The sequence below is a fragment of the Haematobia irritans genome, chromosome 2, assembly GCF_050003625.1.
Source record: "Haematobia irritans isolate KBUSLIRL chromosome 2, ASM5000362v1, whole genome shotgun sequence".
In the NCBI taxonomy this organism is placed as follows: domain Eukaryota; kingdom Metazoa; phylum Arthropoda; class Insecta; order Diptera; family Muscidae; genus Haematobia; species Haematobia irritans.
Genome location: NC_134398.1, coordinates 127,503,638 through 127,521,094, shown reverse-complemented (window position 1 = coordinate 127,521,094; position 17,457 = coordinate 127,503,638). Strand labels below are relative to the sequence as shown.

Below are 17,457 nucleotides of genomic sequence, written 5' to 3'. Positions count from 1 at the left end.
TTTGACATGCATGTTTAGTATTTTAATTCTACTCCCTGTGCAAAATTTCACATAAATCGGACTACAACGTTGACCTCTGTGGTCATATGACGGAAAATCGGGCGAAAGATATATATGCGAGCTATATCTAAATCTGAACCGATTTCAATAAAATTTAGCACACTTAACTACACTGGCTTCTGCGGCCATATAAGTCCATATCGGCCGAAAGATATATATGAGAGCTATATCTCAATCTGAACCGATTTCAACCAAATTTGGCACACCTGACTGCAGTACTTATTGTTCTCCTGGTGCAAAATTTCAAGCAAATTAGGGTAAAACTTTGACTTCTGGGGCCATATAAGTCCATATCGGGCGAATGATATATATGGGAGCTATATCTAAATCTGAATCGATTTCAATCAAATTTTGCACACTGGACTATACGACCAAGTGTTATGTTTGTGCAAAATTTCAAGCAAATCAGGGTAAAACTTCTTCTGGGTCCATATAAGTGCATATCGGGCGAAAGATATATATGGGAGCTGTATCTAAATCTCAACCGATTTCTTTCGATTTCCAAAATCAATAGGGTTCTATTCTAACCCAAGATAGGAACTTGTGCCAAATTTAAAGGCGATTGGATTTAAACTGCGACCTAGACTTTGATCACAAAAATGTGTTCACAGACAGACAGACGGACAGACAGACATGGCTAGATCAACTCAGGGACCCACCCTGAGCATTATTGCCAAAGACCATGTGTCTATCTTGTCTCCTTCTGCATTAACTTATAATACCCTGTTCCACAGTGTGGCGCAGGGTATAAATATTTATAATTGTATTAAATAAAAAGACAGAATAAAACAAGTAAGGAAAGTCTAAAGTCGGGCGGGGCCGACTATATTATACCCTGCACCACTTTGTAGATCTAAATTTTCGATACCATATCACATCCGTCAAATGTGTTGGGGGCTATATATAACGGTTTGTCCCAAATACATACATTTAAATTTCACTCGATCTGGACAGAATTTGATAGACTTCTACAAAATCTATAGACTCAAAATTTAAGTCGGCTAATGCACTAGGGTGGAACACAATTTTAGTAAAAAACCAGTAAGGAAAGTCTAAAGTCGGGCGGGGCCGACTATATTATACCCTGCACCACTTTGTACATCTAAATTTTCGATACCATATCACATCCGTCAAATGTGTTGGGGGCTATATATAAAGGTTTGTCCCAAATACATACATTTAAATTTCACTCGATCTGGACAGAATTTGATAGACTTCTACAAAATCTATAGACTCAAAATTTAAGTCGGCTAATGCACTAGGGTGGAACACAATGTTAGTAAAAAAATATGGGAAACGTTTAAATCTGAAGCAATTTTAAGGAAACTTCGAAAAAGTTTATTTATGATTTATCGCTCGATATATATGTATTAGAAGTTTAGGAAAATTATAGTCATTTTTACAACTTTTCGACTAAGCAGTGGCGATTTTACAAGGAAAATGTTGGTATTTTGACCATTTTTGTCGAAATCAGAAAAACATATATATGGGAGCTATATCTAAATCTGAACCGATTTCAACCAAATTTGGCACGCATAGCTACAATGCTAATTCTACTCCCTGTGCAAAATTTCAACTAAATCGGAGTTAAAAATTGGCCTCTGTGGTCATATGAGTGTAAATCGGGCGAAAGCTTTATATGGGAGATATATCCAAATCTGAACCGATTTCAAGCAAATTTGGCACGCATAGTTACAACGCTAATTCTACTCCCTATGCAAAATTTCAACTAAATCGGAGCAAAAAATTGGCGTCTGTGGGCAAATGAGTGTAAATCGGGCGAAAGCTATATATGGGAGCTATATCTAAATCTGAACCGATTTTGCTGATATTTTGCAAGTTTTTCGAGACTCATAAAATATTCGGATGTACGGAATTTGAGGAAGATCGGTTGATATACACGCCAATTATGACCAGATCGGTGAAAAATATATATGGCAGCTATATCTAAATCCGAACAAAATCAATAGGGATCGTCTTTGAGCCGAAACAGGACCCTATACCAAATTTTAGGACAATCGGACTAAAACTGCGAGCTGTACTTTGCACACAAAAATACATCAACAGACAGACGGAGAGACAGACGGACATCGCTAAATCGACTCAGAATTTAATTCTAAGCCGATCCGTATACTAAAAGGTTGGTCTATGATTACTCCTTCTTGGCGTTAGATACAAATGCACAAACTTATTATACCCTGTACCACAGTAGTGGTGAAGGGTATAAATATGGGAAACATTTAAATCTGAAGCAACTTTAAGGAAACTTCGCAAAAGTTTATTTATGATTTATCGCTCGATATATATGTATTAGAAGTTTAGGAAAATTAGAGTCATTTTTACAACTTTTCGACTAAGCAGTGGCGATTTAACAAGGAAAATGTTGGTATTTTGACAATTTTTGTCGAAATCAGAAAAACATATATATGGGAGCTATATCTAAATCTGAACCGATTTCAATCAAATTTGGCACACATGACTATATTACTAATTATACTCCTAGTGCAAAATTTCAACCAAATTGGGCCAAAACTCTGGCTTCTGGGGCCATATATGACCATATCGGGCGAAAAATATATATGGAAGCTATATCTAAATCTGAACCGATTTCAATCAAATTTGGCACACATGACTATACTACTAATTGTACTCCTTGTGCAAAATTTCAAGCTAATCGGGATAAAACTCTGGCTTCTGGATCCATATAAGTGCATATCGGGCGAAAGATATATATGGGAGCTATATCTAAATCTGAATCGATTTATAGTATGGCACGCATAGCTACAATGCTAAATCTACTCCCTGTGCAAAATTTCAACCAAATTGGGCCAAAACTCTGGCTTTTAGGACCATATTAGTCCATATCGGGCGAAAGATATATATGGGAGCTATATCTAAATCTGAACCGATTTCAATCAAATTTTGCACACTTGACTATACGACTAAGTGTTATGTTTGTACAAAATTTCAAGCAAATCGATATAAAACTCTGGCTGCTGGGTCCATATTAGTGCGAAAGATATATATGGGAGCTATATCTAAATCTGAACCGATTTCTTCCAAAATCAATAGGGTTCTATTCTGACCCAAATTAGGAACATGTGCCAAATTTGAAGGCGATTGGACTTAAATTGCGACCTAGACTTTGATCACAAAAATGTGTTCACAGACAGACGGACGGACGGACGGACGGACATGGTTATATCGACTCAGGGACCCACCCTGAGCATTATTGCCAAAGACACCATGTGTCTATCTCGTCTCCTTCTGGGTGTTACAAACATATGCACTAACTTATAATACCCTGTTCCACAGTGTGGCGCAGGGTATAAACATACGAGAGCGGTCCGGAAACTTCGTAGCCTATTAATGAAAGAGAATATTTAGTTTTTCAAAAATATTTTTATTTTTCAATATAATCTCCTGAAACTTCAATACACTTAGTCCAACGCTTTTCTAATAATTCTATCCCTTAGTTTTCCTCAAGGGTTTCAAAATAGTGGTTTACAACTGTAATTGCATGTAAATTTGAGGTAAAACGCTTGCCAGCAAGGATTTTTTTTTAGATTTGGGAACAAGTAAAAGTCACCTTCCAGCCGATTGAATTGTTTTTGCCTTCTTTGGGGCACTTCCTCCAGCTTCAGTCCATTGTTTGGATTGTTCTTTTGTCTCTGGATCCATGTCTCATCAACAGTTATGAAATGACAATTAGTTTTCTAGCTTTGTGGACATATACACCCTCAAAAAAATCGCTTCTTTAACATATGTTCCAAACATATTTTGCAGGAAGCACATATATTATTGGATACTGCCGAAACATTAATATGTTTGTTTTATGTGAACATATTATGTGTTTGGAAGCATTTTGAGCCCAAAAATATTATATGCTTGGAAGAATTTTCCCCAAAAAGATTGTGCTCAGTCCCACACATAATTTTCACTTCCACAAAATTTTTTAGTTCTTAGCACCTTTTTCTGTAATACAAATAATTTTGAAGAAATTATTCAATTTTATAAATTTTTTAAATTTTACCTTTCGCCTGGACGGAGAATCGAATCGGAAAACATGCAATTTGTCAACCAACACACTATTCGCTGGGCTACCTAGATGTTATAGTCACCAGTAGACAATTATCGTTATAAGTTACATTTACATAGCATAGATTGCAGCGCCCACGAGCCCATGCAAACATAACATTATTCAACAGAAACATACATTTGTTTGCCACGTGGAGCAGTGGTTAGCATGTCTGCCTTGCATGCAAAGGGTCGTGGGTTCAATCCCTGCTCCGACCGAACACTTTTTTGTTTTTTTTTTTTTAATTTACACATTTATATTTATACTATATTAAATTTTTATAATGAAACTTCGAAATGTGGGTTATTAAAGATTTATAGTCATTAACAGTGTTTGATATAAACGAAATTGACTGATTTTTGGATAAAATATTATTTTTTTATTGCAAAAATAACAATTTTGTAACAAAAAACTGTTTTTGGTACAAAACTTTAAAATTTGAAAGGAATTCAAAAACTAACAAAAGAAGAACGTGGAGTCGAGTATAAACATACATAAATAATTTTATAATATAAACATAAATTTATTTAGGCGTGAACAGTTTTTTACTAGCATTTAACACCATCGCTCTAAAATGCCTTTTATTTTTCTTTAATAATTCATTTTAAAGAAAATAAACTTTTTAAATTGTTTTAGCTGCAAAACTCGAACTTAATGTCCGCTTTTATATTTGAAGGTGTCCGTCAACTCCTCTTGGACTACTTATTAATAAAGAAGAACTAAACTTTGTTTTTATACATTTTACTGTGTAATTTTTCACTATTTTCCCCTTATTTCATTTTACTGTCCCAACTCTAAAAAGAGTATAGTGCCCTTTCGTTATTTTTATGAAGACCGACCCCTGATTTCTTTTAACGAACCAAGAAAAAAATTGTGCCCATAGTGCCAAAATGATAAACAAAACACATGTCCACACATACATATTCTCTTGGTTCCGAATATCCATTCTCTTTATTCAAATTAAATAATATTTAGACTTAAGCATATCAAATTTTTGGCCTTATCATAAAACAGTTTTCCGAAACAACATACCAGCGGTTTCACAGAAATTGTTCTCTTTTGATTCTTTCGCTGTGTTATGTTGATATCTTTCGTCAACTCTCCCGGTTTCCATTTCTTTATCTATACTCTCTCTGTCGCTTTGGATAAAATATCACAACATATGTATGTTTAGTCGAAATTTGTAAATTTATATATGTTTGCACTCACACATATGATTTTTATGAAACATTTATGCCCCAAACATAATATATTCTAACATATTAACATAGATGTCCCAAATATTTAGTGTTAGTTTAGGAACATTACATGTTTGCACTTAAATATATTGTGTTTTAAAATTGTGCCCGAAACACACTTTGTTTATATCGGAACATATGAAAAACATATTTTTCTAAGAGTGTATAGATTAAGGAACATAGTTAATAGAGCCATTGAAAAGAAAACGCCAGATACAAATCTATACACGCCTGGACTGTACATGTTTCGGTTCGGGCGAATGAACCTTTCCACAGCCTTTAGTATAGCCTTTTCAATGGCTCTATTAACTATGTTCCTTAATCTATATCTGTCCATAAAGCTCGAAAAATAATTGTATAATTAGATATAATGCATTTGGACGTCAATTGCCTGTTTCGGTATCAGGCTAACATGAAATATAATAAGCAACGATGAGCCCGTCGTAAAACTAGGAAAAACACGACTAATGTACGCGTTAGAATTGTTGTTGTATCCTGGAAACCAGTTTCTGTAAGTTGTCACATGTTGTTGTAGTTGACTGTAGAAACAATAAGCATTGTTCGACTGTTCACCACTTAGGTGAATTCTAACAAATTAGCTTTCTAAAAATAAATTTCGTGTTGTTGCATTACTATGTAACAAAACGAAATAAAAATAAGATTAAGGGACTTGTAAGTTATATGAAATGATGATGTACAGTGGGAGAAAAGATGATTCAATTTGTAAGAGGAAATTTCCCAAATGTTTTCTCCATAAGGAGTTAGCATAAAGGGCCCAAAATTGAGTTATCTCTCCTAGCCAGATCTATACTAAAGGCTGTGGAAAGGTTCATTCGCCCGAACCGAAACATGTACAGTCCAGGCGTGTATAGATTTGTATCTGGCGTTTTCTTTTCAATGGCTCTATTAACTATGTTCCTTAATCTATATCTGTCCATAAAGCTTGAAAAATAATTGTATAATTAGATATAATGCATTTGGACGTCAATTGCCTGTTTCGGTATCAGGCTAACATGAAATGTTATGAAACGACGCTTAAAATCCATTTTATTTCGCTTAAAACGATCCAAATAAGCTTGAGAAATGTTCATTCGTATGCGTTTTTGATCGACTTTTAACAAATGCGGCACCCATCTTGCAGAAATCTTTTTCATCTGTAGTTCTTCATGCAAAATTAAATGGACTCGATTATTTGAGATGCCCATGATATTAGCAATTTCACGCACTTTTATTCGTCTATCATTTAATACCATATCATGCACTTTGGCTACAATTTCTGTTGTTTTTGCTGTTTTTGGACGTCCACTACGTGGTTCATCTTCAATGCTTGTACGACCACGTTTAAATTCAGCAACCCAATTTTTTACTGTTGCATATGAAGGAGCACTTTCACCTAACACATTCACCATGTCATTATGAATTTCTTGTCCCGATAAACCTTTTTTATGTAAATATTTAACATGTGTTCATAACAGAAATGGATATACCGCACTTTTTGTGCTAGGATAAGCAGTTTCCGAACTGCCCTCGTAAGTTTTAGCTAGGGGGGCTATAACCCCCTCTAGGAAAATTCTCTAGCTACGCTAAAGTATACCACCATTCTATAGTGGAGGTTATAAAATACTCGAAATCGAAACTTTATTTGAAGAATTTCTTATTTTTAATCAATCAATTCAAAAATTTGGCTTACTTCAATGACTGACGCATAAAGATAAACTTTCTTATAATTAAAATTTGTTTATTTTAAAGAAATGTGTCCTAAAATTGAAGTTATTTAACTTCTCATATTACAGAATCTGAGGGGTTTCCAGTGTATTAAACGTCACTAAGTTGACCTTCGACAGAAAGAGAAGAACAGATCCAGAACTATATTGGATTGGTAGTAAAAACATCACTTCCCTCCTAATGGCAACACTACAAGCAATATTTTCATTATTAAATTAGGCACGCTCTGCTCCGCTTATTAGGCTCTCTAATGAAATCATGAATAAATATGAAAATAAATTACACTAATGGATTTCATTGTTTCCATCTAAATCTTTACGATAAGATTTAATGAAATATAATCACTGCATGGTTAGAATGTTGACTGGAACTTTAACCAAGTGCTGAAGGGTGTTAGCTGGAGAAGGGAGGACAAATAGGTTAGCCATGTTGTGTTACTTTTGTTGTTTTGCTTTCCGCAATGCCCTTCGTTGCGTCAAAGTATTATTCATAAATTCCATTCTAGTCTATTGTCATTGTCTTTCTTTTGTGTCCATAACGTTAATCATGTTCCTAACCCAATTCTTCAAGTAAAATAGAATACCGAAGGCAACTCTATCTCTAGTGGGTAATATCCTCACAGACACACGCACACACATACACAACACATAAGGATACTTACTGGAGGGCCACCATGGCCGTATTAACAATGGCTATGTTGTAAATGGCATATGAAATAAGACGAGCCTCATTGTACAATGACTCTGCATTGCGGACATTGTAGCAGACACGTATACCCCAAGCCAAAAAGAGAACTTCACCAATAGCTAGGCTATGGTCCCACCAATTATATGAGCATTGTTTGAATTTCAAACCATATTGATCGTTAATCTGAAACACAAAAAAGATTTAACGGAATTATGTATTTAACGGAAGTGTCGTGGTAACAGATCAATACTTACATAGAGAGCATAGGGTGTATCGGATATGGTCCAAGTACCCAAATAGATAAGCATTACCAGTAATATGGGTACCATCCATTGCAGCAATTGTTGATCGGTGAGTTTAACTTTGTGAGCTGATTTGACACGATACGTTAGCGATACTCTGGAATACAAATGAACGCAAAATTACTACCCAATATGGCATAAGGATGCTTCGATGAATTACCTCCATGTTTTCATTAACAACGATGTGTATGTTATACAGAATCCCATGTGACGTGTCCATTTTGTGGTAACACACCATGTTGTGTCTAAGTATGGAAAAATCGCCACCATCTGTAGGGGGAAAAAATAACCAAATGGGTTAGCTTTCACTACACACAAAGAAAATTTCGTTAAAATTGAGCTAATGAAATTTGTTTACTATACACAAAGAATATTTTATTAAAATTTAGCTAACGTTTGATTTTGGTTTTGATTGACATAACGAAACTTTTTCGTTAAGATGATAAAAAATGTTATGAAATAGTACGAAATTGTTCAGTACTAAATAAACAGGTCATTACATCGTTGTACTTATGAAATTGTTTTCCCCAACATCCTCAATCTCATTGCAACCATTGGGGCAACCCTTTTACCTGAACCTTTATAGGTCTTAAATCGAGTATCGTCTCCAGCTTTTACAACTGGGTGTTATAAAGATCACGTCAACCAGAGTCTTGGAGACGACACTTGACTTAAGATCTATACACCCTAAAAATCGCCTCTGTAACATATTACTCCCAAACATATTCTTATTCAAGCCTATATTTTTTCAGAATTTGTTCAAACAAAAAATTGTTTGTACAAACATATTATGTTTCACCCTAAGCATATCATATCATGTGTAGTAAATTCCTTTCTCCATTTTTTAAAGAAATCTGTTCACAAATTTTAATGCTCTCTGCTATTATTATTGCTAGGTCGGAAAACAAAAAATTGGTTGTACAGTGCAAACATATTATGTTTCACCCTAAGCATATCATATCATGTGTAGTAAATTCCTTTCTCCATTTTTAAAGAAATCTGTTCACAAATTTTAATGCTCTCTGCTATTATTATTGCTAGATCGGAAAACTGGGAGCTACCGTGGTGCAATGGTTAGCATGCCCGCCTTGCATACAAAAGGTCGTGGGTTCGATTCCTGCTTCGACCGAACACCAAAAAGTTTTTCAGCGGTGGATTATCTCACCTCAGTAATGCTGGTGACATTTCTGAGGGTTTAAAAGCTTCTCTAAGTGGCTTCAGTGCAATTTGGAACGCAGTTCGGCTCGGCTATAAAAAGGAGGTCCCTTGTCATTGAGCTTAACATGGAATCGAGCAGCACTCAGTGATGAGAAAGAAGTTCACCGATGTGGTATCACAATGGACTGAATAGTTTAAGTGAGCCTGATACATCGGGCTGCCACCTAACCTAACCTAACCTAGGTCGGAAAACTTCGATTTACTTATAGTCCGAATCGATTTTTATGTTTGCATTCGAAATATGACGAATCATCAAAGGATAATAGGGGAGATGGTGGATGCCGCAACAATCGTTCGGTATATTTGAGATAGCCATAGCTGGCGATTGTGGCATTCTGACGCCAGTAAGATGGTCCTGGGAAAATGGGTTCCTAGAGGGAAATAACTGCTACATCGAAGGATCGAAAATCTATAAGAGCACACCCTCAAAAAAATAGCTTCTGTAACATATACCCCAAACACATTCTGCTTCAAGCATATATATTTTCAGGATTGGTCTAAACAAAATATTGTTTGTATTTTTCAAACATATTGTGTTTGAATGTTTGCACTTAAAAATAAAGAATTCCCAGATGATGATATGTTCGAAGAAGTTTCAATTCTCAGGAATGTTCACAAAATTATTAACGAATTTAAAAAAAGTAGACTAGAGTAGACTTACTTCAATAGAATACTTCAAGACAAAATTACTACACCCTCAAAAAAAATCGCTTCTTTAACATATGTTCCAAACATATTTTGCAGGAAGCACATATATTATTGGATACTGCCGAAACATTAATATGTTTGTTTTATGTGAACATATCATATGTTTGGAAGCATTTTGAGCCCAAAAATATTATATGCTTGGAAGAATTTTTCCCAAAGACGATTGTGCTCATTGCCTAACATACTCGTAATTTTCACTTCCTCGAAATATTTTAGTTCTTGGCACCTTTTTCTGTAATACAAATAATGTTGAAGAAATTATTCACTTTTATACATTTTTTAAATTTTACCTTTCGCCTGCACGGAGAATCGAACCGAGGACTATACAGTTTGTAAGCCAACAAACTACCCACTGGACTACGTAGCTGTTATAGTCACCAGTAGATAATTATCGTTATAAGTTACACTTATATAGCATAGTTTGCAGCGCCCACGAGCCCATGCAAACATAACATTATTTAACAGAAACATACATTTGTTTGCCACGTGGACTCTCCAGTCAACTCTCCCGGTTTCCATCTCTATTTCTTTCTCTATACTCTCTCTGTCGCTTTGAATAAAATATCACAACATATGTATGTTTAGTCGAAATTTGTAAATTTATATATGTTTGCATTCACACATATGATTTTTATGAAACATTCATGCCCCAAACATAATATATTCTAACATATTAACATAGATGTCCCAAATATTTAGTGTTAGTTTAGGAACACACCTTGTTTGCACTTAAATATATTGTGTTTTAAAATTGTGCCCGAAACACATTTTGTTTATATCGGAACATATGAAAAACATATTTTTCTAAGAGTGTATGTCCTACTCGATGGTGTGGTAAACGTGACGATCTGTACACGCTCATTATTAACCTTTCAGAAATTTCTACAGAAACTGACATGGAAGATAAAGAGAGAATTTTATAAAATCACTTTTTGGCTTATTAGAGCCACACGCAAAGAAAAAAACGTTTGGAAAACGTGTACCGAAAACGTTTTTCTTTTGTTAGAGTTTTTTGAATTGCTTCGAAAATTTTAAACTTTTATCACCAAAAAAATTCGTTTGTTACAAAATTTTTATTTTTTCAATAAAAAAAGTTATTTTTGAAACAACAACACAGTCCATTTCGTTTATATCAAACACTGTTCTTTTCCGACTTTAGGTCTTTAATAAGACACAGTTTACAGTTCAAAATTTAATATACTACAATGTAATGTTGAACATTTTTTCGGAATCTTCCGAACATATCTGGAAAATATGTAAAAAAAAAACAAAAAAAACTTTGGTCGAAGCGGGGATCGAACCCACGACCCTTGGTATGCAAGTCGGACGTAGCAACCACTGCTCCACGGTGCCAAACTAAATGTTTGTTTCTGTTAAATAAACTTTGTTTATTCGGTTCGTGGGCGCCGCAAGCTATGCTATATAAATATAACTTATATGGATATTTATCTATTGATGACCATAACAGGTACATAGCTCAGTGGTTAGTGTGTTGGCTTACAAAGTGCATGGTCCGCGGTTCGATTCTCCGTTCAGGCGAAAGGTAAAAAAATTTTAAAAAATTATAAAATCGTATAATTTCTTCTACATTGTTGGTATTACAGAAAAAGGTGCTAAGAACTAAAAAACTTCGTGGAAGTGAGAAAGATGTGAGGGAAAATGCAATTAGCCAGAAAAAAAATTTTTGAGTTAGTCTTTATGAAATTGTTTATTTATTTTTTTTTTATTTATTTTCTCGATTTTGTAATTTGAAGCCATGGGCCAATATATATTAAATTACAATAAAGACTACTCCAAAATTTAGAATACAAAATTATAATTGTTTTTACATCCTGGAAAAGAATAAACGTTTATCACAAAAAGTATATACTTTTCTTCCAAATGCACTTCCTTTCAACGAAAAGCAAATGATAAACGAACTTTGTTTGTCTAAAATTTCGTTTGGGAGGAAAGAATTATTTTTTTGCGTGCAATTTCCATGCTAATTAAAAATTGTCAAAACTCTAGCTGGTCATTCATTGATGCAATAGGAGCTTGAATGAGCATAATGGACCACGCATACCCAGAATAGTTTGAAGTAGCCAATGAGTGATGTAAAACTTGTTGGGTTTTCAATAAATACAATATAATATCATATTTTTTGCATTCCTTTTATCTAGGAACAAAACAAAATTAAATTTAAAAACGTTCATTATTTCTTTTACTTGAAATGAGGTATTCTACAATAGGTTTACGATTTTTGCGACATACGTTGCAAATGTATGTCACAAAAATCGACAGGCCTACCCTGATCCAGACACCGAGATCTTATTCCGATTGCCGGACCATAGCACAATCGTGGAGGATCGGAAATAACACGAGGCATCGAAGCAGACATTACATATCGATCACGAATCGTTTGGGAATGCAAAAGCATGATCAACGAGTACTCCGAATAAGGCAGTATCCGCAACATGCCGCAATAAGAAGAAACGGAAAGGCAAATAAAATGGCGATAGGAAATTGGACACCTAGGGAAGTGAACTTAGCGAAAGCAAATCCAATAGGAGCAACGCGAGCAGAGTTGAATTAAAGGGTACGGGAGTTACATGTGATGTGGACCAATGAAACGGTCGGATGGGCGACGAAAATACTATAACCGAAATAAGAACAAGTATATACGGCCGTAAGTTCGGCCAGGTCGAATCTTATGTACCCTCCACCATGGATTGCGTAGAAACTTCTACGAAAGAATGTCATCCACAATCGAATTACTTGGGTTGTGGTATCTTAAAACTTCTTAACATCGTTTTCTAAATTGTGAGTTATGTATAGGTAAGTCTACAAATAATTACGAACCGATATGGACTTTTTGCACGATACGTAGAGAGCCAGAATTGAAATATGGGGGTCGTTTATGTGGGGGCTATATACAATTATGAACTTGATATGGACCAATTTTTGTGTGATTGGGGATCGATTTATCTGAGGGCTATATATAACTATAGACCGATATGGACCTAGTTAGGCATGGTTGTTAACGGCCATATACTAGCACAATGTACCAAATTTCAACTGGATAAAATTTGCTCCTCCAAGAGGCTCCAAAACCAAATCTCGAGATTGGTTTATATGAGTTTATATATGATTATGAACTGATAAGGACCACTTTTAACATGGTGGTTAAATATAATATAAAGGGTGATACGGTCAAAATTTGGTCAATATAAACTTGACGTATTTCTTTCAATTTTGGATTTGAAAAACCTGAACACCCCTCATTTTGAAGGTGTGTGTGTGTAGAATGTTGCTCCTATTTTGATTTTGGAATTCACTCTTCAGTTGTCAAAATGCCGTCCAAGCAAGAAGAGCAGCGTATCAAAATTTTGCTCGCGCATTGCGAAAATCCGAGCTACTCACACGCAAAGCTGGCAAAATCGCTAAAAGTTGCCAAATCAACCGTTACAAATGTAATTAAAGTGTTTGGGATCAGCCAGGAAGTCTGGATCTGGGGGAAATCGAAAACCGGAAGCCGCTGAGACGACAAAAAGAGTTGCCGGTAGTTTCAAGCGAAACCCTAACCTCTCTCTCCGAGATGCCGCAAATAAGCTGGGTGTATCGTCTACAACCGTGCATCGAGCCAAAAAACGAGCCGGACTATCGACTTACAAGAAGGTAGTGACTCCAAATCGCGATGATAAACAAAATACGACGGCCAAAGCGCGATCCCGGAGGCTGTACACGACGATGCTGACGAAGTTTGACTGCGTGTTAATGGACGACGAAACCTACGTCAAAGCCGACTACAAGCAGCTTCCGGGACAGGATTTTTATACGGCAAAAGGAAGGGGAAAGTTAGCAGATATTTTCAAGCACATAAAACTGTCAAAGTTCGCAAAGAAAAATCTAGTTTGGCAAGCCATCTGTACCTGTGGCTTGAAAAGCAGCATTTTCATAGCTTCCGGGACTGTCAACCAAGAAATTTACGTGAAAGAGTGTTTGAATAAACGTCTGCTGCCTTTCCTGAAGAAACACGGTTGTTCCGTACTGTTTTGGTCGGATTTGGCATCTTGCCATTACGGTAAAAAGGCCATGGAGTGGTACGCCGCCAACAATGTGCCGGTGGTTCCCAAGGCCAAGAACTCTCCCAACACGCCAGAGCTCCGCCCAATTGAGAAATACTGGGCTATTGTCAAGCGGAAAGAAGATCAAAAAAACTGCTAAGGACGAGCAGCAGTTCAAGGCAAACTGGCTTTCTGCGGCGAAGAAGGTGGACCAGGTGGCTGTACAAAATCTGATGGCAGGTGTCAAGCGTGAGGCCCGGCAATTCAGATTTAGAAAAGCGAAAGCCTAACTGAATATTTTTCCTGAATTTTATACTAATTGAACTTGAAAAAGAAATTTAATTTGTTTTTTTTTTTTAATAAACGATTTCACCGATTTACACGCGTTTTCTCTTGACCAAATTTTGACCGTACTACCACCACGCACCAAATTTCAACCAGATCGGATGAATTTTGCTTTTCCATAAGGCACCGGAGGTCAAATCTGGGGATCGGATTATATGGGAGCTATATATAATTATGGACTGATATGAACCAATTCCGGCATGGTTGTTGGATACAATATACTAACATCACGTACCAAATTTCAACCGAATCGGATGAATTTTGCTCTTCCCAGGGGCTCCGGAGGTCAAATTTGGCGATCGGTTTATATGGGGCCTATATATAATTGGACCGATTTCGACCAATTTTTGCATGGGCGTTTGAGGCTATATATTAACACCACGTACCAAATTTGAACTGAATCAAATGAATTTTGGTCTTCCAAGAGGCTCCGGAGGTCAAGTTTGGGGATCGGTTTATATGGGGCTTATATATAATTATGGACCGATTTTTGCATGGGTGTTTGAGGCTATATATTAACACTACGTACCAAATTTCAACTGAATCAGATGAATTTTGGTCTTCCAAGAGGCTCCGGTTTATCGGTTTATATGGGGGCTATATATAATTATGGACCGATGTTGACCAATTTTTGCATGATCATTAGAGACCATATGCTTACATCATGTACCAAATTTCAGCCGGATGGGATGAAATTTGCTTCTCTTAGAGGCTCCGCAAGCCAAATCGGGGGATCGGTTTATATGGGGGCTATATATAATTATGAACCGATGTGGACCAATTTTTGCATGGTTGTTAGGGACCATATACTAACACTATGTACCAAATTTCAGCCGGATCGGATGAAATTTGCTTCTCTTAGAGGATTCGCAAGCCAAATTTGGGGTTCCGTTTGTATGGGGGCTATACGCAAAAGTGGCAATAGCAACTTGTGCCAAGTTTCAAGTCGATAGCTTGTTTCGTTCGGAAGTTAGCGTGATTTCAACAGACGGACGGACGGACATGCTCAGATCGACTCAGAATTTCACCACGACCCAGAATATATATATGTAGTATGGGGTCTTAGAGAAATATTTCGATGTGTTACAAACGGAATGACAAAGTTAATATACCCCCCATCCTATGGTGGAGGGTATAAAAAGACTGAAGAACTACTCAAGGAGACTAGAACGAAATATAGAAGGACAAAATGAAGTGATGCAAATTCAGTGCACCGGCTGTCGAAATGGAGGACTTCCGTCCTATGACCAGCCCATGTTAATTTCATCGCTTCTGCTTCAATTTTGCACCACTTCCGGATCCAAAAAGAACATTTTCATTACTTTTTTGGGAATTTAGGGAATTCCTCGTTATGAAGCTGTTAAGAATTCAAACGACTATATTTAATTGAATTAAAATATTTTTATTTTATTGCGAATTACTCAATTGCGGATTTCTTCGATGTTCAAAAGTTAACAAAAGTTAACTTTATAGAGAGTGTAATCGGAATCAATAAGTAGTCTTTTCGAACTTTCAACTTCTTCAAATTTCAAAAATTCGATTTTTTGTTTGCTTTTAAAACTTGAAGCCGACTTTTAGAAAATTTCCAAAAGTCGACTTTCGACTTTTTCAGTTTTGCAAAGGTCAACTTGTCGATTTTTTCACAATTCGACACAGTTGACTTTTTTTGAGTATCCAAGACTTAAATGCCGGCTGGTTTTTCGTCCAAATTAATTAGTTTCCTATTATTAAAATTTTAATACGAGCCTAACCCTCCGCTGCACCCGCAGCGATTAATAAAAAAGAATGGTATTTCCAACACAGAAAATTGTTTTTTTCTGAAGCAATCACGAAATTAATTGATCCAATTACCTTTTTAATTGAAATGTTTTCAATCACGAAAACGATGGTCTCAATCGCAGTTTTAACATCAAAACATTTTTTTTGCGTGACTGCAAAACCCAATTAATTTTTTAAACGTTAAACGTAACTATTTTCAATCGTTTTCTTAGATGACTTAATGTTTTTAATCTTTTATTAAAAGATTGATTGGGTCAAATAAAGTTTTTATTAAAGTTTGAAAAATTCCCAATAATATTGTAATTTCACCTATATCGGCTCATTGCTTCAAATTACAAAATTGAGCAAATAAATAAAGAAAACATAAATAAATAGTTTTAACTGACTTTGTCTTCCCAATTTGATTAATTGTATCAACTATTTTTTTCATTTAAAAATTAAAAAAAATCAATTACGGACTTAATTGGCATAATTTCTTTAGTTTGATTAAAAAGTTTTTTTTTCGTTGGGTTTGATTTCAGCTTAAAACCATGCATTGACTAAACTACAAGCGTAGCTTAACCAATAGAGGAAAAGAATGTTTGTCAAATTTATTTGGGCAAAGCTCTATAGACTGCAAGATGGTTGGATGGACGCATGTTTCGGAATTACCACATTCCTCATCAGCATCCTCTACTTGCAGCAAAACTATCAACCAATTATGAGAATAAATTCAGGCAGTTCACTAAACCCAAAGTGAACCACACTTGAACCTTCCGAAAAAATGTTGATGATAGCCGGCCTTTGCACTGTTAGAAAAATATGTTTTTCATATGTTCCGATATAAACAAAATGTGTTTCGGGCACAATTTTAAAACACGATATATTTAAGTGCAAACATGTAAAGTTCCTAAACTAGCACTAAATGCTTGGGACATCTATGTTAATATGTTAGAATATATTATGTTTGGGGCATGAATGTTTCATATAAATCATATGTGTGAATGCAAACATATATAAATTTACAAAATTCGATTAAACATACATATGTTGTGATATTTTATTCAAAGCGACAGAGAGAGTAGTGAGAAAGAAATAGAGATGGAAACCGGGAGAGTTGAAGAAAGATATCAACATAACACATCGAAAGAATCAAAAGAGAACAATTTCTGTGAAACCGCTTGTATGTTGTTTCAGAAAACTGATTTATGATAAGGCCAAATATTATTTAATTTTAAGTCTAAATATTATTTAATCTGAATAAAGAGAATAGACATTCGGAACCAAGAGAATAG

General features: G+C 35.5%; 1 protein-coding gene across 1 annotated transcript in view; it reads right to left on the bottom strand.

Moving 5' to 3' along the window:
- LOC142226223 (putative G-protein coupled receptor CG31760) overlaps positions 1-17,457 on the bottom strand; it is a 289,440-nt gene that overhangs the window by 3,568 nt on the left and 268,415 nt on the right. Inside the window, exons 9-11 of the mRNA XM_075296111.1 lie at positions 8,251-8,360; positions 8,043-8,187; positions 7,763-7,971 (exon numbers count right to left, since the gene is read on the bottom strand). Of these exons, the coding sequence (XP_075152226.1) occupies positions 7,763-7,971; positions 8,043-8,187; positions 8,251-8,360 (464 nt within the window). The remainder of the gene's footprint in view (positions 1-7,762; positions 7,972-8,042; positions 8,188-8,250; positions 8,361-17,457) is intronic.